The sequence below is a fragment of the Anopheles gambiae genome, chromosome 3, assembly GCF_943734735.2.
Source record: "Anopheles gambiae chromosome 3, idAnoGambNW_F1_1, whole genome shotgun sequence".
Lineage (NCBI taxonomy): Eukaryota > Metazoa > Arthropoda > Insecta > Diptera > Culicidae > Anopheles > Anopheles gambiae.
Genome location: NC_064602.1, coordinates 85,680,925 through 85,708,066, shown reverse-complemented (window position 1 = coordinate 85,708,066; position 27,142 = coordinate 85,680,925). Strand labels below are relative to the sequence as shown.

Here is a 27,142-nt window from a genome sequence, read left to right as displayed (position 1 = left end):
CGACACCGAACGACTCCGGACGATTCCGACTCCACGCGACTCCGGGCGACTACGAACGACTCCGAACGACTCCAAACGACTCCGGACGACTCCAGACGCCTCCGACTCTGGGCGACTCCGGGCGACTCCGTACGGCTCCGGACGATTCCGAACAAGTATTACAAGTACACAGTTACAAGTATCGATTCCGAAATTATCGGAGTCGGATCGGAGTCGACTCCGGATTGTTGCCAACTTTACCCATCACTAATTTCAATCACTAACACTCATGGCTCAAGCGAAGTGCAAGTCAGCTCACGTACATAACTGTGATGATCAGAGGTGAGACTCAAACAATTAGTGGACCAATCACATGCTTGGGGACTTTTTTTGTAGCACCCAACTCCTGGTCCCTCTCTTGGTCAAGACATTTTCTCCCTATGATAATTACGACATTCTTGCGACTATTGTAGTGATGTCAGACAGAAAATGTCGCAACCAAGTGATTGACCAAGAGTTGGTTGCGCAAAATGTGATGGTCGCACCGACTGTTTGAACATCTCTTCTAATGATCACAATATGACGATGACATGGATTATGTTTTAGCCAAATTTTCTTATGTGATTTACAGTGGCATTTTGCAGCATCGCTCCTGGGCGCAGCAAACGCTCAAAAGAGTAGATATTAAAATTTATTTTTAATTTTCTCATTTCTTCTATCCACTTACCAAAGAAAAACTCCAAAACACAATGCCGTTTAGTCAATAATTACGACCTTTGTTTCTTTTATTTTCTCACGATTGTTTGTCAATTCGCTTTGTCGATTCGCTTTGGGGTTTGTTCACTTTACAGCAGTTTTATATAAACGTTACAAGTATAAATGTAAATAAAACAAAACATTCCATTAAAAACAGGAAACAATGTTAATGGGCCTGCTCGGCGAGCTGAAGAAGAGTAATGTGGGAAAGACATTGCCGCTTGCTTGCCCAGTCAACTATGTCTCTTGTCTTCTACGCACGGTTACACTTTCCGGTCCGGTTCCGTGTGCTTATTGGTGGTATTGATTGGTTCGAATGTGTGTTTTTTTATATTCCTGTGCTTGGTTCGGTTCGCTCTTTGTGCGTTTCCGGTGTTTCCTTTCGCTTTGTTGACTGTTATCGTAGCTTTTATTCTATGAATTGTTCTTAGAACTTGTTGTTTGTTTTGACGAGTGTTTGAATTGAGCTTCATATTTCTTCTTTTTTTTTCTTCCCATGTGCCATTGCATTGTTTCGTTCGCAACAGTTTAATAAATTTTAGTTGTTTTCCTGGTGGTTGTGCTTCTTTCAGCGCGCTTTTTGTATCTAAACGAAGCAAAATATAGAAACTAAACCCTGCAAGCTTCCACCAGCATACACTAACACTGACTGTTTTCTTCATCTTACCGCTTTTAACGTGTTTTGTGGTTCATGCTGCTGAAATGATGAATCTATACGTTTTGTTTCTAAAACAAATCTATAGCTTTCATTTAGACGTAACCATCAAAGCAACACCCGACATGTTATACGCTTGTTTCTTACTAGTTTTTATTCTTCTTCTTCTTCTTCTTGTAGTTTTCTTTTCTATACATTGGACGTACAAGCTTCGTTCATTTCGCAAACGCTCCTTCTGTGCGTTCAGTTTGGTTAGATTGGCTGTGTAGTTTTTTTCTTTTCTATTTCATTGACGTTGTGTTTTGTCTCCTCCTCGCCGTTCCGAGATTAAGGATGAGTGTGATGTTTTTAGAAAATTATTTTTTTTTACCTTTCTATTAGCAGTAGAGCTATTCACAGTTCACGGTTGAACTATGGTGTATGTTGAAAGATTTGGTAATCTGCTCGGGATGGTTGCTGATTAAATGTATCTGTTTTGCTTCTGTAGTTTGTTTTTTCTTCCCCCTTAAATTGTCATTTCTCCTCAAATCCTCTTCAATAAACCAGTGCATTTCAATAGAAGTGTGAAATTGTTTCCCAACTCTGCTTCTTTATTCTCGCCTTTCTCATATCTTTACTCGCCACAGTTTCGTTTGACGAAACGTGATCAAAAGTACGCTTGGTTTGTTTTATGTCTTAAAAAAACACTATTTGCAATATACATATATTGTATATCTATACTATACGAGTTGTGCTGTAGTTTTCATTTGCTCAAATCTCCCCAACCCCCCCTGCCAGTATGTGCGGAACTGGTTGTTTGTGTTTACTTGCTTAGTTCTCTGCTTCTCTTTTTTATTTTTTATGCATACATTGTTTCTTCTTCTTCTTCTTCTTCTTCTTCTTCTTCTTCGTCTTCTTCTTCAAGTGTTCATAAGGCATCAAATTTTTCCATGCATGCACCATTCACACAAAGTTTCTCCATTCACTCGCACACAGATTGCACACGCACGTCGCACGTGTGATTGTATAGCAAAAAACACAATCACACGGTTCCCTTTTAGTTCCCTATTCACAATTGGTTGTATAAAATAGCTGTGTGTGTGTGACTGTCTGTCAGTAATGTTTTCCTTATCGTTTATCTCTTTCGTAGGGATTTGGGATTTGGGGGTTGTGTTTTGAGGATAATGGTTTAATCTTTACAGTGCAATGGTTTGAGTTCCGCGTTCGATTGCCTCTTGCTGGGGCTGCTTAAGAGTTAAATTTCCTATCGGTTTGTTCGTCGTTCGATTTGCATTCGAACCGGTGCCGAAAACGCCATCCACTTTGTGTGCACGACTGCAAGTTAAATATCTATGTTTTGGTTTTCTGTTATTACTTGAAATATCGACTCGATCATATGCATAAGAACTTTTTACAACTTTTTTTTCTTCCTACTCTCTCTCCCTCGCGCTTTCCCTATCGCTCTCTGTATATTTTCATACACCGACGCGTTCAATCCGGATGTTTCAAAGTTTGAAGAAGATTTTTTGATGAACAAAATAGAACAAAAGCTGTTAAACACTGCACCAAGTATCGAATAAATAAGATGTTTTCAAATACGTACCAAGGCAACAGCGGTAGTCCTGTTGGGACCAACCAGGCAATGGAAACCCAAGCAAACTTCATGGTATGGCGCCTAAATTTATGCAATCAACATAAAAAATTGCCTTTTTACGTAATTGTTAACAACTTATCAATCGTGTTTCGCCATATTGAAAGGGCTGCAGTGAAAAATGGAATACGGGACATCTTTGAAGTAGGTGTTAGGTTTGTGTGTATGTATAAACGTTAGTTTAATTCCTGATCAGTAGCATTTTGTTTGTGTTGAGAATTGAAATAGAACAAAAAAATATTTAAAAATTTCTATACTTTCCCATTTTGCAACAGGAAAAACGATTAAACCTTTAAGTAAGTTTGCTAAGCATGGCTGACGAAAAAAACATGAATCCCAAATTTTCGGTTAATTATCATTTTGGTTCCCTAAATCATTCTCAGTTGTGTGTGTTTGTTAAACGTTAATGACTCTGCTTGTTGGTAACTAAGTTGGCTAAGGTCTTGTTTTGCGAGCTCTGAACTGATCTGCATAGTTGACAGCTTTAAATTGTGCAGCGAGTTTAAACTGGTTTAAACTCTTCCACCGAAGTTGTACTTAAAAATAGAGACATTGCAACACAAGCGTAACCTATCGCTTTCCCTACAACATTGATTGGTTGCAACGAGTAGCAGTAAGTTTAAAAGCTTGCACTCACATTAAACTAAACGAATAACTACGACTGAGGGGTTGTATGACACACTTCGGTACTTTAATAGTTCCATCGTTCTAACTTACCAGCCTACACGCACATTTAGCAGCTTTGGAGTTTGGACTATCACGTTGACGAATTGCGCGCACATACACTTACAAATACACACAGACACACATACGTACTCGGATGTAAACTTACTTCTGTGTTTTGGTTTTTTTTCGATTGACTGTAATAAAATAGAACACAACAGAACAACAAAAACCGACCGGCTGGGTGCCAGTATGATAGCATCACGATCTGGTGGATGGTAGCCAACCGCCCTGCTTAGCTGTGTATGAAGTTAAGGTGCAGCCGGCGGTTCCGGATCTCGACGTCGGTGTACTGCTTCAAGCTCATCTACAAGAGCGTTGAGGTGAAGATGAGTAAAATCGTCACAACGGTCGCCAGCACGCTTGTGGTCGTTCGTAGCGGCACCGGAAGACTGCTGCTAGCGCCGTTCGTTTCGGTCGCGTTAAAGCCTGCATAGCACGGGAAGAAGACGAAAGTAGAAGAAAAAGGACGGATTAGAATCACGAAAGCAGTGAATAATAAAACAGAAAATCATACAGATCAATTACAAAACATAGGTCCAATCAAACTAAATGTAATAAAATAATATTAAAATAAACGATTAGCAAATGTTAACAAGATGAAGGGAAATAAAAGAAAAACACATTCCTGACGTTTCAGACAATTCGTAGCTTATCTTTAAAGAGTTTTGAGACTATTTAGGCGTAATAATTAGTCTAGTTTAGTGTTGGAAGTAGTGGTATTACTCAGTACACCAATTTAACCTGCCCAAAGCTCATCCGTGAGTCGGTTGGTCCCGCGCGCGCAGTTCGGCGACGACCATTGCGAAAATAAGTGACACTAAAACTATCTTAACTATAATGTTTTCGAATCTACCAATACTGTAGCCAATACCGGTCGTTTCGTTGCCCGCACTTCCGCTGGATACGATCGGGGGGCTGTCGGGATCTGAGTGACGCAACGACGAATGTTTAAGGAAATTTAGATAGAAGAAACATATTCATTGGATATTCAGTATCGTTGATGGGTTTTTTAAAACTAAAATGAATTTAGAGCATCAAGCGATGGCCTTTTTACGTTTTACCAATGGTTATGATGAGCTTTAATGTGGTCGTTGAAGTCGAACTAAAGCCGGTTAGGGTGAGGGTGAATACGTTTTAATACGTTTTCTTTTCTCACAAACAATCACAACAACGAAACTGCACAATGAATAGATGAAACCATAAAGCCAAGGGTAATGAAAATCAAGCGATGTTAACATAACAACAACAAAAAAAAAAAGATTTAACCAATTCACCCACTGCCATTTGCAGCAGGGTTTGAAATGCAAATGTGTACGAACAAAAAGCACAACTAAACAGTGAAACCAAAAGGAAGCTTTCACAACAAACAACGAAACGAAGCAGTCGGAAAAAGCAGCATCCCGGCAGCGGCAGACCTGCCTGAGCGAGTGCCTTACCCTTCTTCTGTAGGTTTTCCGGTGCCGCTTGCAGCATTTCGACCGTCGTCGTGGTCGCCACCGTAGTGGTAGTGGTTTTGAGATGCGATTCTGGAAGCGGTTTATTGTTAGATTTAGTTTTGCGCGCTTTAAAGGAAAGAGGTGGAATTGTTAGAAAGAAGAAAAGAGGAGGAAGAAGAAGAAGAAGAAGTACCGGTTGTGATAAGAAAGGAAAGATGAGAAAGGGATGGGGAGGGGGGGGGGGGGCGGTTGGAAGGTGGTCGTGGTGTCGATACGAGTGCCACGGAGGTGGATGTGCAGGGATGTGCGTGTGAGCGAGAACGAGAAAGAATGCGTTAGTGGATGGAAAGATGAGTAGAAAATGTTAGTTAGATTAGGTTCTAGATGGTTGTGATGTTTTATGTTAGCGAAAAGCACAGATAGTAAGGATAGAGAAGGGAAGGAAAGCAAATAGAAATTATCTACATAGTAGAAAACGCTACCAGCTTAAGCTTGCTTCATGCTTGCAGGTGGGCCAAAGGTGTTGTGAGTGTTCAAGTTTCATATAATAAATTATCTGAATCATGCAATAGTGTAACAATGTGTGTCTGTCAGTCTAGAATGTTGCGTGTAGAATGTAGAATGCAGTGTAGAATGTCTCGAAAATTGCGTTACAAGAACTGTTGAGCTCTTGATATTAATCTCTTTCTCAAATGATATGCTAGAGATTAAATGTGCTTCAGCGTTTCTGAAAGCTCGCATTAAATCCTAATAAAATCATTACGAGAAATTGTGCAAAAATACGTTATGTTGGAAATTGGCGCCGAAATGTATGCAATTTACATTACATATCGTGCATAATTATGTGTATCAAATTGTTCACAGCAAACTAGTTTGTTGTTCGTCTAGAAAACAAAGATTTCTTTTGTAAATCGCGATTAACTGCCTAAGAATGCAATCGTCGGTAGAATGTATATATTTATTGATACATCACCGGTTGACAAATATAATTAATTATAGAATTATCTCCCACTGTACTCTAACATAACCTCTAAATTTTTTCAGTGATTTCTTAACTTCTTATCATTCATTGGAAAAGATAAAATAGCGCAGAAAAACCATTTCAACGCCCCTTAAAAACATTCACTATTGTGAAGAACACAATCCAATAAAATGAGAGCCATTGTGGGAGGACAGTTTGCGTCGCAGAAACCGACCGTTCGTTAGTTTGTTAGCGTTGTTCTGTGTGTTAATAAAACGCACCGCCATTCTCGGTTGGTTTATGCTCGCCGATCAAAGGGAAGGAATATTTATTGCTTCAACGAAAGCATAATCACAATAAACGGGCACCGGCCAGGGAATGAAAGAACCTCGGGTAATGGTTCCGAGAGCGTTTATGGACAATGAGCATTATCTCATCTGCTCCTTAATCTGCAAATCTTAAGCAGAACATCGCTGCCGGATAGCGCAATCACGGGCAGGAATGGGGATCGGGCCTTTAGCAACATTATTTACTGATTTACTACGAACGCTAACAAAGCACTCGAATAGAATGCACTTTTGCATAAGGAGGACAGAAGTGGGACTGAAAGGTAGTGTGTGTGTGTGTGAATGAGTGAGAGAGAGAGAGAGAGAGAGAGAGAGAAAGGGCAAATGAGCATAATGAGGCTGATGCTGGAATTGCATTTGATTGTATATATCCCGCTCGACCCAGGTCTGAGACCTTTGGGTTGTTTCCCATCGAGGAAGAAACAATTCTAACGGTACCAAGATCCCATTATCTTAATTAGTCCCATTTCCTCATTATCTTCTGTGGCGTTCGGTACAGCAGCTTATATTGCACTTGGCGCATTGTTTCAAGTGGGAGAGGGAGCGTTTCGAGATTATGGTACAGTGCTTCTTTTTCCCCGCCGTGTTGTTGATCACATTCTTTGAACGTATTATTCAGCTCGTCGTGGTGGGTGAGGGATAAAAAACGGGAAATAAAAATGGGATCACTGCTTTATTGCTGGTTGAAATTGATTTCTAGATTGTTTTCTATCATTACGCTTTTGCTGCTGTGGTCCTGTCAGCCAGACGTGTTTTGATGAGCTGCAGCTTAAGCTGTTCTGTGCATCATCGCTCGTAGCTGAAGCAGACGTTCTGTGGGCGAGCAGTTAGGTGCGTGGATTATGTCGACGTAGTTGCAAAAGACTGATGAATAATTAAAATTTGAGATTTGCAAGCATTCATCGTAAAAATCGAGCATTGATTGTTTGGTGTTGGTAAATATCAACTTTTTAGCAGACTATCTAAGAAATCTTATTGCATAAACGATTCAGTGAATTTTGAAATTTGAGGAAAAGTTGAATAGTGTTATAATTTGTATTATTTTTACTATATTTTTCATTTTAATAACTATTTCATTGTTTGTTTAATGATTTATTTTCTACTTAGATAACGTTTTAGAACAATATTTTTTAGAAAGAGTATATGCTCTCTTTTGTACGATATTGCATAATGCCTAAATGTATGCATTTTATCAATAACTTTATCTTAGGCGTAGTTTAGATTGTATTCGTAAGTAGTTAAATAAAATTTTTAGACCTTATCAATACAAAATATATATTAGGTTTATAGAAAATAAACTTTTAAACAGCAAAATGTTAATTATGCAATAACGAACTAGTTTGCTGAGTGCAACCTGATACACATGTTAATGCACGATATGTTGCATAAATTGCATACAGTTAGGCGAGTATTTAGTCGCAAATCCAATACTTTGGAAGAAAATGAAAGGTTTGTTTTAATATTATTAACCGAATCTCAGGATAAAACGCATTCGAGAGGATATCTGCTGCATCTAGTACACATAAAAGCGCTTGTTTTTCATGTATCCTAAAATACAAATAATTCTCAAACTTTATTCAAAAAAACTGTCTTGTGTAAACAGTGTTAGGAAGTTTGCACTCATCTCAATCTTTTTCATGCATAAATTTTCATTTCAAAGAGATTAACAGTGAAAGCATCTCGAAGGCATAAAGATACCTATTATACCATTTCTAGCATAAAGCCCATCAAAACAAAGCGTTAAAAGCGGCTGTTGCTGCTGTGCCATTTTCAACACACTCTCACGTCAATGGTAACATTTTGTGTGGTATCAGCGCATCAACCTGGAAGAAAAACAACCTTTTACTGCTTCAGCGCTACTCCATTTTCCATGTTTGTCCACTATCAAGCCGCTCAATCATCATCATCAGCATCATCACCATCAGCCGGTCTCGTCATTAGCCTACTCGGAGCAAATGTTGTGTTTTCCTCTTAAGCACCTTCATTTTGTGTGTGCGTGTGAATTTTTTTCTCTTCTTTTAGTCCTGCTCGCCGATTCGTTGCCGATTTCCATTTTCCCATCTCGAACCGTTCTGAGCGAGGTAAACGAGGTGGCAACATTCCTACATTGATAATGTGTTTGATACGAGGATTTCTCCACCCGGATGCTTTCATTTCTCGGAAACGGAACGGAATACACGCACCGTGCAGCAAAAAAAAGGTGTGGGTAGCAGAGAGCCCGCTGGAACTGTCCGCTCCCAAAGGAGACATAACTGGGCTGAGCGAAATCTGCTACCAAAAGTGTCTGCACGGTGTGGCAATGGAGGAACGGGGAAATCAATTCCATCGGATAAGGCGAATTTTATTGGTTTGGATGGGTTTTTTTCGCTGTTGTTTTTGTTTGCGCGCTTCTCTCTTATCGAAGCATTAAGCGTTGGCAGTGGGGGAGGGTGTTTCTTTTCAGAAGATTCCCTAATGTCCAGATGGTCTTTAAGATTTTGCTGAATAGCGACCCTCTTTGCGACGACGGTGGCAGTTAAATAGACCGACCGATGGATCATCTAGCAGAAGGCGAGACAAGCATCAGAGGTTCGTCTTGGTGGTCGTGTGTTTGAGTTAAGGATTGGTCGACAAGCTCTGGTTGGCTAGGTATTGTTTTACGGTTCCGGTTCTTAGTGCCGGAAGCTGCCGGAAAGGCTGAGCTAATCTGCCGCCGCTGAAGGCGCTGTTTACTTTGGGATACAGTGAAGAACTTTCTCGTTTCCGTTCGGCAACGGAAGGATTATTTCACATCATTGCTTGCGGAACGTTCTGAACGACATAAAAGAAATGAACTATTCCAAGAATCGATGATGAAGGCTCGCACTCTTAGATAGCAGCTCAGCATCCGGGTGTTTCTAATTGCTTTCCTCTGTATCCTGCTGTGGCAAAACCCTCAAATATGCACGTGTCGGGGATCGTTCATCTGCTCGTGTATGACAGGTGTGCGTGTTGTACATACTCCCGATTTAGTGGACACATTCGAGCCAGTTGCTCTAGAGATAGAGAGAGAGCCGCACATGTCAAACTGCCCATTTGATACGCAAACAATGGCTAAAGAGCATCCGAGGCGGACCCGCTCGGTGAAGTCTGGACAGAAAGCGCTGGCGTCGACGGCACTGTCAGCGACAGCGAGTCATAAGTCTTAAGGAGACGGGCGTGAAGGAAGCTAATTGAAAACAACTGGTCCGATTGAATCTTCACCCGCAAGGTCCGTGCTAATGCCAAGACAATATAAGACCTCGTTGGACGTACCACTCCAAAGGGCCTTAAAGCTTTGTCTCAGTGCATTTGTAGGTTCAGGTCGGAGGAGGCAGCCACGCACTCGGCTAATTCCAGCTCGTCTCCAACAATTACTGTGCGGGGCCGTACGATACCCAGTCACGTATCTGTGAAGGGCCACATTTGCATGTTGCCGCGGCTGACGGCTCGCAATGAGCTCATGAGACGTCGCTGATGATGATGATGATGATGCGTTCGAGTTCAGTGTCGCAACACGGCCCACGCACTCGACACCGGCCACCGGTCGAATCGGATGTCCATTAAAGGAATCGTGGTTGCACAGGAAGTGGTCATCATTGTGTGTACGGACACCACGGTCAAAGCCCTGCCGTCCGGCCACGGTGACAGTTGAACCTTTTGCGGGAGCGAACCGGGATGCTCTTGCACACACGATGCGCACACGAGTCCCGGAATTGACTGCGACATCTCAATTAATCATTTCGCTCGCCCGAACCGCCGCACACAAACATCGCGGGGAAGTGTGCGCCCGATTGGCGTGTGCGTAGGTTTCACGTCATGAAGTCATCTTCCCGGTTCAGAGCGGACGGTCGAGGTGTGTCTGTGTGTTGTGCGCTGATAAATGGCTTTTCCTTCCCACACCGAAATAGGGTGCTCTGTGGTGAAAAATACACCACGCTTCACCTGGAAGTACATCGTTTCTTTGCGCGAGCCCGTAGTCCAATGTCCTGTCCTGTCCGGTGCACTCCAGTGAGTTTGTGTCGCGCGTTTAGAGTTAATGCTTCTCAGTCACACACACACACACACACACACCCGCCCACACAAAAGCACCAGGGAAAGGTTACCCGATATGATGATTAACTCGCTGTCATCTTTCATCGGACAGCCAACAGAGGGGATGCATCATACATACGGGGATCGGGGTTTCACAACGGTTGACAAACATCTTCGGCGCGAAAGTGGACATCTCCGGTGGCGGGCGAAAGATGTCTAATCAGAGCCGTGGGGTTCATGTTGCACGTTCGTTAGCGTGTTTGGTCGGTTGGATAAATTGAAATCCGATAAGTGACGTACGGGGGTGCCGTGTCGGTGCCACTGTCAATCGTGGTACGCTTTCATGCGTGAGCCCTAGTTTGTCCTTTGACGTGTTTGGATGGCAGAGAAGATTTGTGGCACAATGGCAATTTGTAAAGGTTTGGGAAGGAATCGTTTGTGCTATACATGCTCTTTTTTGCACTTCTATCGCATATTTATTACATTTATTTGTATTTCTGCTGTTGATTGTGCTTAAAAAGAATTTATCCACTTTTTGGTAGATTATCAAACGTATGGATATATATACATATATATATATTTGTATAATAATTGCATACCTTTTGGCGTTCAATGTGCGTAGAGTGCTTAAACAGAAACAAAAGCATACATATTGCATACCCTTAGGCGATTTTTCAGACCAGTTAAGGCAAAATTGTGCAGAAAAAAGGGTTAGACTAAATTAAAATGTACGGAATTTAGCAATTGGTTTATATATTGTTACTTTTTACATCCTACCATTCCTTTTGGTATATTCTATATATACATATGTATATCGAGTAAAAATTAAAATAAATTAAGTTAAAAATCTCATAGATGTCTGCAAGGATTTATCTTTCGTTGGTTGTAAATATTTATTCCTCAGGTTATTTTAGTATTATTACACGTGCGTAAATGTAGTGAGTCGCTTTTTTCGTAGCGTTTTTTTTCTTGTCCACCGGACGGTAAACCACCATCTGGTCACGTTGCAGCTGTGCAGAACGTGCATACTCGCATCGCTCAATTAGCTGCGATTGACAACAACCTTTTGCGCTTGCAGTGGTGGCTGGCGTGAAAGCAGCGTAAAAGCTAGCCTGCCTGCTGAACCTCCTGACAGTGACACTGACTGATTTTGTCGTGTCCAAAATGGCGCACGGTGTCACTGGCGCTGGCAGATCCGCCGTCGTACCGTTGTTGTTGACCAGCGAGCCAGAAGCATCAGATTTGCTTCCATTAATTATATAAAACTCCCCCTCCCGCTCCCCCACAGTTGTTCCGTCATGGAAACCAGCTGCTTTACAAACGATGCGAGACAGTGTGGAGGGGGCATGATAAAAAAAACACACACATATTGTATGCTTTGAAAACTGTACAGGACCTTTTTTCTTTCTTTCGGCAGGAGCTTCAACTCCAACGCGTCAAACGGTGTATGCATAGCCTTAATGAGGTGGGCAACAATTTTGGCAAACGGAATGGCTTGGTGCTTTTTTCTTCTTTTTTTTCGTGTAACACACATACACACGCATAGTCGAAAACGAAAAAAGAAAGCCTTGACGGACACCATGATGAGCACCATTGGACGTCGCGGCGCTCGCTTTCATTTACTAGAATGGATCGGGGGTAATTCATTAAATAAATTATCATCATCATGATCTGAAACGTTACAAAGGGGGCTGACATCCTACTCATTTATTCATTTCGTCCGGCTTTCTGCGCCATGCGGTCCTCTTGGGTTTGTGTGTTTATGTGTGTCGGTTTGTGGCCAAGGCTCCAGGGGAGCAAAAAAAAAAACGGAAAACCGTCCTCCAAAAAACACCTTCTTTTCCACCAGTCCGTTTGGTAATGGTAATCACTACGGTTATGGTTGAGTTTTATTACACACCGTTTTAGAAAACTAAGGTTTTTGTTTTCTTCGATAGCGAAGCTTCTGTGTGAAAGGTCCAACTTTCTTTGCCATTCTAGCACGCGTCTTTTCATGGCAAAAAAGGGATAGATATTTACATTGCGCATCGGGTGTAGAAACGGCCCTATCAAGCACCGCTCACACACTAAAAACCAAACAAACACGAGTGTCCGCAGTGTGCTGGTTAGTGTTGAGCCTATGGTTGTTTTTCTCTCTCTCTTTTCTTTCATTCCAGTGGTACTTTAGTCGAAAAATGGACCGCACCATTTGCGACCGGGTGAAATAGGCTGTGAACTGGCCGAGGATACGCAACAAAAAAAAAGCTTAATATTGGTACTAAATCCAACCACCCCTCTCCAGACTAGCTCACACCGGGCGCCCATCGGTTAGGCCGATGGTGTAAAAAGATAGTCGGACGGCTGGACTACTGCCCACGGGCAAAATTGGTAGTGTCTCGCGCCCGCACCCAGAACCGCAATGGCATAATTAGTCCGCTAAGGCTGTAGTGTGGGCCGAGAACTAAATAACAAACAACAGACCAAAAAAAAAAAAGAAACAACAGAACAGCCAACTAATTCCTCTACTGCAGGGGCTTACGGTTAAGGGTCAGCATGGTTGAGTGGACAGTGTTTGTAGAGAAATGAAGTGCGGCAACCATTAACGGTTCCGATAGGGTAGGATAAAGATCCATGGTACTACTGGGGGCTGCAAGGAGCAATGCTTTGCGTACGGCACCGGGGCGCTGAGTGTTTGCAGTTGAAAATTAATTTATTAGAACGATTTAAGCTGTCCTGTTATCGTTTAATGCACTTCAATTGAGTGTTTTTCAGAGTTTCTCTCTAGAGAATTTGTTTTGGGAACTATGCCATATGTATGATGTACTTTTCAAGTAAAACAATAATTTGCAAGTTGAAACCCACATTTTGTCACGAAAATTGCATACTTTTAGGTGTTATAGTGGATATTTTTTTAGGATTTATATTGATAGTATATCCATAGATATTTATAGCGATAGATAGCCGAAAGTAATGCAGAGTATAGTAGTGTAGAGTAAAATATGTATTGAATAGTTGTAGTGAGTGGCGAGTTGGTAACTATACCAAGACACAGGCTGAATGTTTTACCAGTTAAACGTTTCAACCTATCAACATATTGCATACTGTTAGGCGCAAAAAAGGCCATCAATGTGCTATCTTTACACAAACTTTCTAAAATAAAAAAAAATATAGTTTATTGCCAAAGACTTGACTTTAAGATACCGACTATAAGACATTTTACATTATAAAAATAAACATTTCCAAAAACATTCTACAACGCGATAACAACCCGTGCAATATTTGCCAGAGCAGAAAGAGAATCGGTATGCTCCCAAGAACAATAATTTTGATTTTGCTCTTAAAGGTGAAAGAAATCAACAACAATACTTCCATGCCGTCCTCTACCGTTGGTCTCAACAAATGCCAAACAGTACCAGCCGGGAGAATTGCAGACGAGAACGCCCCTAATTGAGATAAGTAGTGATGAATGTTTTAATTAGCCACTGTTGTTAAGTCCTTGAAACTGACGCCCGCCTTACCATGCCACGCGGGCCTGTGCCCTCGGTTGTTATCGTCCCTTCGGTTGTGTTTTTCAGATTGTGTTTTGGTTTTTAATTTTCACTCGAGCCTCATCCTCCGTTTGCGAATGGGCTTGCTTTTATTATTTTATATTTTCCTCCTCCCTTATTTCTTTCCTCGTTTCTTTCCTCCCTATTTGTGTGTCTGTTTTTTTTTTGTTGCTTATTACTGCACCCAAGTGCAAATGAGAAGCGGGCGGGTGGTGTGAGTGTGGGTGAGAAAATTTTCATTTCGCCCTGGTGTGGAAAGTGCAACCGCCGGCCTCAACCTACCGGGGGCAGGGTGCGCTAATTAACTTTCCCGGCCAAAACCGGGCCGCCTCACCACCGCCCGGCAGCATCATCGGAGAGAAAACAATTTTCATTTCATCTGTACGGCCTGCAAGCGGGGCTGCTATGTTTCTCCACCTCCGACCAGCAAGGCCTCAAGCAGTGCTGGACGGTAAGCGTCTTGGCGGCTGAAGCTCAGGAGGTTTTTTTTCTTCGCTTCAACGCCACCCACTGGCCAGTTGAGGCTTTTTCGGAAGGAGATTCTTAGAAAAACATAACTTCAAATGTTACAACGAAACGAAAATGGAAACTTTTGAACAGCAACCGTAGCGTTACAAAACAACACACTCTTGTGCTTGTGCCCTCCTGCAATGTGGTGAAAATTGGAGAAATGGCTTGACCAAACTTGACCGCTGGCAGGAAGCAAGCTCAGACAAAGATAAAGGAGATGGAAACAATAATTCAACTCTGTGCTCGTTTCTCAAATAGGAAGCCTGAACCGAGCGAAACTGTGGTGCGTGGTTTTGCACTCGAAGGTGTATTTTTCTCGACACAAAAAGCAACCGCGCTAGGATCGTTTGTGCGTAGCGTAGCAGCCTGAAGGGGCTTGAAAACTCTCTTGCTCTGAAAATAAGGAGCAGTGTGAAACATTTATAATTTTGCTTTTCTTCTTCAGCTTTCACTCCTTTTCTCCTGTCGGATCGCGTACCAGATCTTCACCGTATGGTCAGCCATCCGCTTGAACTGGACACCAAACGCGTGATGGTTTCAACTAGCCTGCGCTGGCTCTCAGCGTTGCCAAGCACTCCTGCTCACTCCACCCGTAGCGTTGTGGTAAAATTTTCATTTTCTGCTCGCACCGTTGTCGGGTAATGAGATGGGGGAAGGAAAATCGTAAGGCCAAAACCGCCTGTCGGATCCTTTTTCGCAACGAGCTGCAAGACGTCTGTTGGAAATATCTGTAATTACGTTTTTTTTCTCCCTTCTCCTTGTTTGCTTCCGCTTGCCAGACTGTGTGGGGAAGGACAACGCAGCGCACAGGACCCGTTGCAATGTGATCCGTTGCGAAATGGTTGCGGTGCAGTCTAGTGCACGTGAGCGAAAATTGCAAAACGCGTAAAGTGGAGGCATTTTGCGCGCCAGACAGCGAGTGAGCAGAAATTATCAGCCTTGGATGGAATGGGGCAAACTGCTCAATTGGGAACTGTCATCTAGCGCTCTGCCATGGCAGCGGGATGACAAATGAGTTTGGTGGGAAAGTAATTTGCAGCTGTGCAGCGTGCAGCAAACTTGTGCAGTGAAGCACATGGTTTTTTCATGCTTCTTGCCTACTACTGTGGCAGGTTTTTCCAAGAATGTTTGCATGTTTTTCGCAGTGGTGAACTTTTGTAAGTAGTTTTATAACCGTTGCACGTTAGCAATGTAAACGGCAAAGAGTCTTCAATTCTACAAAATTATTGCATTACTGCATGGTAGTTTGGCACTTGTCAATAAATTATTTTTTGTGAGATTTTCAACCCAAAAAAGCTTTACTGACTAGATGAATTAAAAAATATGTAAAATTAACAAAACGTTTTTCAGATTGCATATCTTTAGGCGACTAATTATATAGTTAAAATGGTGCATTGCGAGATGACCGCCTGAAGGTATGCAATTTATATGTTTTTTTAGATGCTACAAAAGTATTGCGTTAAAAAAACTTAACTAACTAATAACTAACTTAAAAATAAATCTTAACGTAATAAAACGTTATTCAGATTGCATATCTTTAGGCGAATCATTATATCGCAGAGGATCTTGTCTAGTAACTAACAGAGGATAACAAAATTATATTTCAATAACCTTCGATCCTTTCCAGTTCAACAGATACATAAAACATTGCATCAACCGAATCTATCTCCCCTACGCTGCATCATAAAAATCTCGTTAAAAAGAAATTTAAGAATTCTGCGGAAAATCCACCCATATGATATGACGAGCCCCGCAATGAACAGTTTTTGCAACAGTCGCTAACAAAAGCGAAACGTGACACTCAAGTACCTCCATCACCGAGTACGGATTATCTCGCTGTCTGCAACATTTGGCATTTTGATCCCTACTGGTCCCCAAACTAATAGGGTCTCCAGATTTTGTAACCCCACGCCCCATCTCCCAAGATTCGCTTGATTGGAAGGCGAACAGAGATCATTGTTTTTAAATTAGCTATTCCGGCTGCTTTCGTCGCTGTACCTTCCCTACACCGCACAACTAGTCATCACACTCACCGTGCACATCAACCAAATCAGGATCATTTTCCATTTCTCACCGGTTTTCCCATTGGCTGTTATCTTTCGCCCGTTGCTTTCTTTGCGGCCTGGCCGGAGCTTTCTGGCTCGATACAATTGGCGATAAGCGAACGATTATGAAGCGGTGGGGAGGATTTCGGGATGGTTTTTGTTTTGTTTTGTGTTGGCTCCAGAGGAGCACCCCCGGCAACACGCTCAAGCTGTGTTTATTTCCGCTGAATGATATTTCATCCTCATCATCGTCGTTTTTGCCCAACGCTTTGTTTTCTCGACCATAAGCGACCTCCCTGCCATTGGTGCGTACCGTAGCCACAGTGGGAAGTGGAAAACGTGCCCTCAACGTTCATTAGTAAACATTGCGCTCGAGCAAATTCCCCCCCTCACGTTGTCTTGCAGTCCGCTGGACCAGCGGTGGGCGAAACGACACAAAAACACGGAGAACGGAGAACGATGGAGCTCCTTCTTATTACTTTTTCCGTGGATAAAATATTACGATTCATTGGCTGCGGGTTGGGGGGGGCGGGTGAATTCAATGAAAGGGAACAAAAAAGTTGGAATGATCGAGTGGAGTGAAGTATAAAGACGTTTTTTTTGCTTGTCTTCGTATCGAAATAACAAGCTAGAAGCAGCAGACCGGTTGCTGCGGCAGCATATTGAAGCAATTGGAATAGAAAATGGTGCCCACCACACTGCTATTCTGGTATAAATGGCAGCAATGGAAGAGGATGAGAGAGAAAGAGAGAAAACAAGAGAGAGCAACAGGGAGAGAAACAAAAACTAATTAAAACAAGACGCTACAGCATTACAGTTTTGCCGAGACGTTTTTGCGTCTGTGATTTCTTTCCTATTTCAAGCATTTCGTCATTACAAATCATCCATCCTCGTTGACGTCTCGTAAAAAGGGAATGGCAAAAACTTTAAGCGCTACTGTATGGTGGGTGTTTTTTCCCCTATTTTTGATTTTCATTGCCCTACGAAAGCACCAGATTCTGGCACAGTAGAAGAAGAAAATCTAATGCAAGACGCTTCTTACTGCTTAACTTTCCCCCCAGCTTGTCTCATTTTCACTGGAACATGGTTTTTCTTCGCTTTCAAACGCTGCTCTTTGTCTGTGTGGCCTTTCAGGGCTACAAAAAAAAAGATTACACACACACGGAAACACACGGTGACGGTTGAAGTTTCGTAAACACAAATCACTTCCAATCACCGATTCGGGATTTCTTTCTTCCGCGGGAACGATTTGACATCTGTTGACACTTTCGGGTTTCAGTGCAGGGATAGGTTTTTTTTTTTGGTACGAGGTACGGGAAGCACCGAGAAATTCTATTTACTCTCGGCACTGTTCGGATGGCGTGGAGATGTAGGAAGAGGGATTAAGGAAAAATTATATATCAGATTATGGGGTACTTCTAGTCATACAATGACAAAACTAAGAACGTGTGTTTTAACAAGCATTTCTGCAGAAATTTTAAAATATACTTAGATGAATATTTGCACCTACATTTAAAATTGTTTGACTTGAGTTTGTAGAAACTAAAACGTTTTAAATTGTTATTTAAAAAATAGATTATTCTACATTGAAACTAATTTAATTTTCGATTTACCCTGAAGGTATGCAATCGTCATAACAGAACGCCTAAAATTCGATACTGTACACGACTCAATTAGATTATTAACAACAAAGTCTCAAATTGAATGGTTGCTTCAGACCCGAAATGAAAAGCGTACTCAACATGATCTTACAGGGTTTCCCACGATTTATTGGTTGGTTCCCACGATTTATTGGTGCGTTCCCACGATTTTTTGGTCATTTCCCATAATTTTTTGGTAGCAACCCACGATTTATTGGTCGGTTCCCAAATATTATTGGTCGGTTCCCAAATATTATTGGTCGTTTCCCAAATATTATTGGTCGGTATTATATTATATTATATTTGGGAACCGACCAATAATATTTGGGAAACGACCAATAATATTTGGGAACCGACCAATAATATTTGGGAACCGACCAATAAATCGTGGGTTGCTACCAAAAAATTATGGGAAATGACCAAAAAATCGTGGGAACGCACCAATAAATCGTGGGAACCAACCAATAAATCGTGGGAAACCCTGTAAAATAAAATTCTAATAATATAATGTAATATGGACTAGCAGTTACAACTGAATAAAACATTGCCTTCCACTGTTTACAGAAAACATATGCCTTGTGATGGAAAATAATAATAAATGATTCCAACACTCTTCTTTTTTCTTCTATCTCTTTCTGTCTCTTTCTCTTGTTCTCTCTTTGTCTGTTTACAGGGTTTCCCACGATTTATTGGTTGGTTCTCATCAATTTTTGGTGGGTTCCCATATTTTTTTGGTGCGTTCCCATGATTTTTTGGTCGTTTCCCAGAATTTTTTGGTCCAATTGTATTGATATCCAATCAGAAAATACCAATAAATTATGGGAACGAACCAAAAATTTATGGGATACGACCAAAAAACCGTGGGAACACACCAAAAAATCATGGGAACTGACCAATAAATCGTGGGAAACCCTGTATCTGTGCTACTTTTCGTCTCAGTTTCCCTCACACGCACAAATCTTTATTTGCAAACAGCGTGCGAAGGACTTATCTGTGAAGCATGAAATTGATAACGCTATCGGCATCTGCCTGTTAGCACAGCTAGGAAAGAAAAATCAAACGCCCAAGACGAACAAAAAAGAACGACACAAGGCGCGAGAACATATACGAAATAAAAAAAAAGAAAAGCCGGCAACGTTCCAAGACAGCTTCCTCCCCGTAAAGAAACATGCGACAGGGGACACATGGAAGGTTAAAAGCTAACAGGACACAGGCATCAATCCTCGAGCAGCTCGAGTCAGACCGAAGCGTTTGACCTGCTGCTGCCGGCGTGCCGGTGCGCCCGGGAGGATCCTATCTCTCTGAATTTCTTTTCACCAGCTGAATGTCAGCCACGGTTGACTGCGGTTGAATGGTAATGACTTTTCAACCGGTGTCAAGTTTTGTTACGTTCAACGCGCCAGGTAGGGATGGGAAGCAGTGTGTAAGAAGGGTGAGTTTGTGTTTAGGTGTCGTGGAAAAAAGGTGAACACGCTGAAGACACTGACGCTGATGGTGAGCGTGCGGTTGCAGCGAGCAAGCGAGCGAAGGGCGGTCATGCATATGGATCTCGTGCAAACAGCTTGCTTGTTGTATCTTATGTTTGTGTATGTGTGTGTGTGTGTGAGCGTTCGGGTGAAAGCGTTAAAGCTGACGGTGACGAGGCAAATACATATATCCCCGCCGGGACTTACCGTAGTACGTCGTCGAGCGGCGTTTGTTGTAGTTCGTCTCCGGTATCGAGAGCAGACACTCGATCATGGCTGGCGATTCGAGCTGATCCTTTCGTATCCTGCCGCTGATGGACACGTTGTACAGCCCGTTCTCGCCCTGGACGGATTTGAGGTTTTCCGTCTCGAAGAGCTCGTAGTTGATGCTGTGGTAACGGGGGAGAAGAATGAAGCGAAGGTTTATTTAAAGGTTTTGCTGAAAAGACTATAAGATGAGTGTTTATGGGGCATTAAAGGACGAGTTATGTTGTAAAAAATAGTGTGTTGATTCCGAGTTATGGTTAACGCCTAAAGGTATGCAATATTTTGTAGAAATTTTTGTCTTAAGCTTATTCTAAATATCGAAAAATTAAATAAACTTTATAACGTAAAGATCTGAACCTTTTTTTCGTAGAGTTTTTTTTATTCATTTATTCAAATAGTCTTTCAATGAAGCAACAAACAAAACAAAATATTCTGACGTTGAGGGACGATGTAGGCCACTTAACGCGATTGTTTGTTGATTCAATTGTATTTCAGTGTTAAATATAAATTTTTGTTATTGAATTAACTACATTCTTTACAAAAAGAACGACTGTGTTACTATGAGGTTTTTGTTACGTAAAAGTAGTTCAAACGGATATGATATTCAAATTGCTTGTTTAAATACATCATTGTGCATACCTTCAGGCGCTTAAACAGGTAGAATGTTGGGATACACAAAAACAAAAACATACTGATTCATTGTGATGTAAATCAGATTTAAAAGTGAATATTGAAATAATTAAAGTCCAATGAACCCTCCTTTATCAAATCGCATTAAAATCACACCATCACCGTTCGCTAACTACAACAAAGTAGCATGCAAATCGGCTTACTCATATTTGAATAGATGTTTTGCTCGCCTATAATGTAATCGCCAATAAAAACCCGAGCCTGCTCATTTGCCGTCCAATCAATCAGCAAACGGTACCGGTAGCGTCCGGCTTGGGATTAAGGGGCAGATGAAAAATGATCCCAAGCTCGCTCCCACGGCTCGCTTGACCGCCACCAAGAGGCGTAACATGAAAATCAAAATAATAAAAAAACGTCCGCCCAGTATCTTTCCATCCCATCGCGGCCAGCTAAGGCAGCATCGGTAAGCTTGATGTTTAACAGCATGTACGATTTATGGAAACCCGTGAAGGTTCCGGTGTACCGAAACATCCACCACCAGCCCCGATTCAATGGGCTTGCGGCTGGAATAGCTGGACGGTCAGAAGATATTTTACTTCCCCCAGAAATATATTAATGCCCGGGCGTTTGATTATTGTTGAAGGGACCATTTCCTTAATCACCGGTGCCCACCAGGGCCACAACCCGGTGGAAATCGATGTCGATCGTAAACGCGAGGCCGGAGCAGATTTTCAGTGATTGAATTTCGTACACCCAGCGGTGCTGGGGGAAGTGATGGTGGTGCCAAAATGTGTGCTCCCTGCGCGTCCCGGAGCTTTGGGGATTTTTTTCGTGTGGTGCTTGTTATGGAGCAACAGCAGAAGAAAAAAAAAAACATCACGGTGGTTTGACCTTTGCCGTGGGCGATCTTTTATCATTTTTCAACCCCGCTACATCCGGGTGGTGCGGTGGTGTGGTTCGATTTTAACTCCAGCTGGACACAAATGACCGATGTGGTCAAGCGTAACCTTTTGCCCGTGCTGGTAACCCGAGGTTGCAGGCAGGCGGAAAAATAACAACATATTTTTTCGTCCATTTTTTTCATTCGTTCTCTCACTCTCTCTCTGTGGGATTTCATCTCGTTCAACGAAGGCTGGTTCGTTATTGGTTGTGCGTGTATGTGTGTGAGGCCGCTGTTATGGTACGGGGGACGGTGACCCGGCAGCCCGAGAGTTTGATTTATCATTCAACCTTAAAAATGCGCACCCCCACGACCGTTGGGCTGAGTGCAAATAGCGGAAGCGAACCCTTAACCCGTTCCCCGTGACCTGGGAAGAGAGGTTGGTGCTGAACCGCGGACAGAGTGACAGGGGTTTGCAGTTCAAGTTGACATCATTATAGCTAAATGATTTATAAATGAAATGACAGAGAACATAAAATTTAGCTTCCGAAAGGCAAATGGAAAGTATACATTTAGGCGCCTTTTCACGAGTGCTAGTTCAACTGCTTTAATAAATGTACAATGTTCACCGGAAGATTGCCAACCCCTGCACTACTACGAGCATCGGTTCCAACAGGGAGTAAATCAGATCAGATGAAGGGCGATGAAGACGGTAATGTGGGTGGAAAAATGAATTATGCAAATATTTTACTTATAATTTATTTCATAAATTAAACTGGGATGATACTTTGTGCCATCATCGCGTCGAAATCGTGTTAAATATTGCTACGGAATTGAACCAGAGGATGCCAGACGGGGAAAAGTGGGAATGATTTCCTGTCCCATGGCCCATAGGTCGGCGTCACCGTGACCGGTAATGGGGTTTGTTGCTGCTGCGGGCGTGTGTGAAGGATTGCTCAATTGGAAAATATAATCGAACGGACAGCAAAGCTACCGGGAGCCCTTTTAACCCCACAAACATGACCCACAGTGAACGGTGCGTGTGTGTGTGTATGTATAGGACGAGCCCTTTTTTGGGAGGTTCGATGGGTTCGATCACGTACTCGGTTGATTGGCGCAGTGAGAGATCCATTTTGTAAAGTGGAAGGCAAACGCGTGCCCCAATCAACTGAAGGTTATTTTTCGATTTTCTTCCGCAGGTGTACCATGAACCGAGAGGTGTAGCCCGGTGTAGCCCCCCTACAGAAAGGGAGCTAGACGCCTCTACTTACCGTATCTGGAGCTCGGGTAGCGGAGAAATGTCTCGTGCGTGGCAATCAACCGTGATGTAGCCGTCGCCATTCAGGTAGTAGCTTAGATCGAACTTACTTTCCCGCACTGGAAAGGAAGAAAGAATGAGCAAAACTGATATTAGATAATGGTTCTGATATAACCAGAGCAGTGGAATAGAATGCTTTGAGATCATATTCTTCACGATGGTTAGTTAAATTGAATATACTGCTCATTGCTTGAATTTTATGCACCAATATTAAGCTACAGAAGTTAAATGTTAAATGTTAAATGTGTTCCTACGTGTATTATTTATTAAAAATTCCTAATCGAATAAAGCCAGGGTTATAATTCAAATGTCACTATTTAATTTTCGTTTTAAATTGCTTATAAATGCACAATATTTGACTTATTGCATACCTTTGGGCGTTGAAAATCATTTATGGAATGAGTTTTTTAGGCTTGCCTTCATTGACTTTTGCCAAATCTGACCTTGGTTGTCGTTCAATGAGCTCAATTTATTTTATTTTATTTATTTTTGTTAACTAGCTACGTTCCATAACGACGCATTCATTGAATATTCCCAAAACATGGCTTCAAATTACATTTAAGAAAAAAATCAGGTTTGAAGCAATTCAATTAATATTTTTTTCTCGATTTTGAAATATCATTAGGTTATTTGGTACGATAGATATAATTTAAATGATCTGCCTATAGCAAAATAAAAAATCAATAAAAAATATCAGGAGTGACTTTGAGATATTGTTCGAGTGAACTTTTTAGTTTGTAATATTGTTTAAGTGAAAAGGCTTAAAACAATTCCTATACCAAATCTGACAAAAAAACAAAACATTGTCATTATACTGAATCTGCTATTTTAAAGGCTAGGAATCATCTGAGTGATTGCAATCACTTACCTTACCATAAAACCCACACTTGTCAATACAATTGTACCAAAAAAAAGCTAATTGAAAACCCCTTTACAACTCAATTGCAGCTTCTCTTACCGATAATTTTCAGCTTCGCCGACTTCCTGTCGATGGACGCGTACGTTTGCACGATGCACATGTACTCGCCGGTAAAGTTGGCGAGCGGTTTGATGATCGCCATCGCCCGATGCTTGTGCAGATGCTCCTGCGACACGACGTAGCTGGTGTCGACACGGTTCTTAAAAGATTGCTGTTGCGGATTGGGTGATTGGGGTGGGTGACACAAAAAAAAAATAGAAATAAAACAAGACACGTTTCATTTCCTGCTTGAAACATCCTCCTGCTAGGGTTTAAACCCAGCTAGTGGCGTATGTACTTACGAAGGGGAAAGGATTTTTCGACGGTATCCACTGGTAGACCGGTTGACCGTCCAGGAGCCATTTTAACACGAATCCCTTCTCGCTTTCGTCCACCTCGTACTCGCAGTCCAGTATTAGCGGGTCTGGCGTTTTGGACGTCTGATCTAGCAGGTAGGTGGAGGGAACTTTCAGGTTGATGATTTTCACCGCCGAACACACTGTGCGAGAAAGAAAGAGAGATAAAAAAGTAACAATTAATTTTTGTGATACAAATCGAATAAAGGACTTGACGAAATAGCTTGCACTAGTTGAGAATTGGTTCGATAAAGGTAGCTTTAACGCAATTTAATTTCTCCATAAATACTATTCACTTTAAAGCATCAATTTTGAATACGAAAATGAAAAGTGAAAATGTTTTTAAATGGCTTGTCTTCAATGTTTAATGCATTTTATTAGCGCGTCCACGTTTTGGGAAGGGCTGCTTATGCATTCATAAAAATGACTTGCTAATTCGTCGGTCTCGTGCATAAAATAAAATAATTTGCGAATTACAAACAAACAAATGGAGCAGCAAAAAAAAGTATCCTATTTTCATTCACTGTTGCGCACCGCTTTCCTGTTTTTTTTTTATGCTTCACAGTTTTTGTTTTCTACCTCCATCCTGTTTGGTGTAATTCGTCGCGCATTAGTGCGCGAATTTATTATTCATTTATTTATCAAATAAAACCCTATCCTCCCATCCACCACTGCACCTTGACTGCCGACATCGTTCAGTCGCATTGGGTTTGATGTGTACGCTCAGTGTGGCGGGACACTTTTTTTTTACCAATATGCTCAAAACCAGTTTGAGGTTCATCCAGTTTGAAATGCAAAACGGTACTACGCAAAAGCAAAAAAACGCTGATAACTCAACCCATTCTGGTGGGGTTCCTCGTGCTTGAAATATTCATTTCACACTCACGTTTATGCAAAAGGGCGGTAGATATGTACAAAAAAAAAAAAAATGGAATAAGCGACACAGTGAGATGACTGTAGCGTGCATATGTATATACATCCTTCTAAAACTCAAGGATCACGGATGACAAAATTCCCGCAACGCTTCTACTGTTTTTTCCTCCGGCCCTCCCGGATTGTTTTTCCCACTTTTCCCACCTGCGAGCAGCAACTTTTACGGGCGACGGTGACGTTTAATATTTTATTCATCCCGGTGCTTCGCAGAAAGCTCCGGAACCGCGCTTATCACGCTCACGGGGACAAATGTGCGGGATACAGCATGGAGAAAAATAAATAAAAGAAATGTTTGAAAACGTTGTTTCGCCATTCCTCGCGTTTGTTCCTTTCCACACTCACACACACACACACACACACATGTATAGGTAGCCCGTGAGAATGGTAAAACCGTTCATTATTCACTTAGTGCATTAGAGACGCGAAGTGCAATTTGCAGTTTGGGATGAAGGTGGCGGATTTTGGAGAGGGTCCGTGTCGTGTGGCCGGTTCCCCGGGGAGTGACAAAAGACACGGATAATGATTTCACCGTAGATTAGTACGTTTTGAGGTAGGTTTTTTTTCACCAGTGCCAGAGGTTGCTATGTTAACTACATATCTACATATTTACTATTTAACAAAAAAAAAGTTGCTAATGTAAGTTTTAACGATTTTTTAAAAAGAAGATTAGCTTTTTACACAGATGAAGTGCATGCATAATTACTCTTTTGCATACCTTTAGGAGCTGGGAGTAATACAAGTGAGCGAAGAGCCTGAAGGTATGCAATATTTATGTATTTATGTTTTAACAGGAATTTTCATCAAAAAAAAAGTTATTTCAACCAATTTAGGTAAAACACGACAGAAATAAAAAAAATATACACTTCAGGAAACAATTGTATTTTAGTAAAAGTCTAATTGAATGTTCGATTTTAGAATTTTTTTTAAATGGAAATACTCTTCGATGAACAAAATAACAACGGAAGGCAAGCAAGTGTGAGCGAGTGCATAGCGAATGCACACAGCTCATTCAATATAAATTGTTTCCAATTTCTCGACTCTTTCCCAGCTCCACAGGCCATCCATTATTTGGCAGCTGATAGGTGGTGGATAGCTGTATTCATTTATTTTATCGTTTCGGGGAAGCAAGCGTTTGTTGGATTTGTTTTCCCACCCGGAGCGCTGGATGCTGGATGCAGTTTCTACTCCTTAGGGCCATGAATCATTCACTGCACCTCTGCATCAGCTGACCGTACGGTGGTGGTGTTAGTGGTTAGGAGTCGATTTTCGATCCCAAACCGGTTATCTAAATGCATTGCCCTGAGCGATACTGGGAAGGTTTACGGAGAGCTTTATTTCCCTTTCTCAAGTTTATGCTCTCCTAATTCTTTGCAACAATTGTGCGATGCAACACATAATTTTGTGTTGAGTCCTTAAAAGCAGCAACATATTTCCTCTCGCTTGTTATGGTCAGTTGTTTTTCTCTCTTGCCCCATAAAGCTGCACGGAACGTTTTATTTTGGGGATTCACGTTGTGAGCATCTACATTAGTGAAGTGGATCAACAGGGCCGGCTTGGTCACTGTTTCCATCGCATGCATAGAATGCATAGTGTTTCCTTGGTGCATCATGTTTTTGGCCTGCATCTATAATCCTTTAAATGACATTAAAATATTAGGCGCAGATTAAGCGGGGCTCTGTCATGACTACAATAAACGTCCTCTGGTGTATTATTTCGATTTAAAAAAAAAGTAATTGAAATGAAATTTCCTTCAGTTACGATTTTCATTTCTGATCAGAATAGTATGGCAAGTGTTTATGGTTGTCGCTTTGAGCTCACCCTGCAGGATTCTAATAGTATGTGGAGTTGTCTTGTGTGTATTATAAAAATAACCTAAAATGTTCCAATCAATTTTCAGTGGCAGATACTATATTCTTTTTTTCACCAGCGAGGAATGGGAAAGAGTTTTCTTTTTATGGACGAAAGCACACATGACGGAAGCGAGCGAAAGAAACTGGCTCAAGTGGTAGACACATTACGTAGTTTTTAACAGCACAAAAAAAAACCCTGAACCATATGCCACTTGTGTCGTTCGAAAAGAGGCCAACTGC

The 27,142-nt window shown here is 41.7% G+C and overlaps 1 protein-coding gene across 11 annotated transcripts in view; it reads right to left on the bottom strand.

Annotated features, from left to right (window-relative positions):
• Nucleotides 1-729: 729 nt before the first annotated feature.
• LOC1271183 (uncharacterized) overlaps nucleotides 730-27,142 on the bottom strand; it is a 125,367-nt gene continuing 98,954 nt past the window's right edge. For 6 of the 11 annotated variants that reach the window (XM_061656149.1, XM_061656147.1, XM_061656146.1 and 3 more), the window contains exons 3-8: nucleotides 24,066-24,262; nucleotides 23,764-23,935; nucleotides 22,759-22,864; nucleotides 19,918-20,099; nucleotides 5,183-5,308; nucleotides 730-4,172 (exon numbers count right to left, since the gene is read on the bottom strand). In XM_061656149.1, coding sequence (XP_061512133.1) covers nucleotides 4,051-4,172; nucleotides 5,183-5,308; nucleotides 19,918-20,099; nucleotides 22,759-22,864; nucleotides 23,764-23,935; nucleotides 24,066-24,262 — 905 coding nt within the window. In that variant the 3' untranslated portion in view covers nucleotides 730-4,050. Of the gene's footprint in view, nucleotides 4,173-4,599; nucleotides 4,672-5,182; nucleotides 5,309-19,917; nucleotides 20,100-22,758; nucleotides 22,865-23,763; nucleotides 23,936-24,065; nucleotides 24,263-27,142 lie in introns of all 11 variants that reach the window. The other 5 variants (XM_061656157.1, XM_061656158.1, XM_061656155.1 and 2 more) reach the window with 4 other exon arrangements.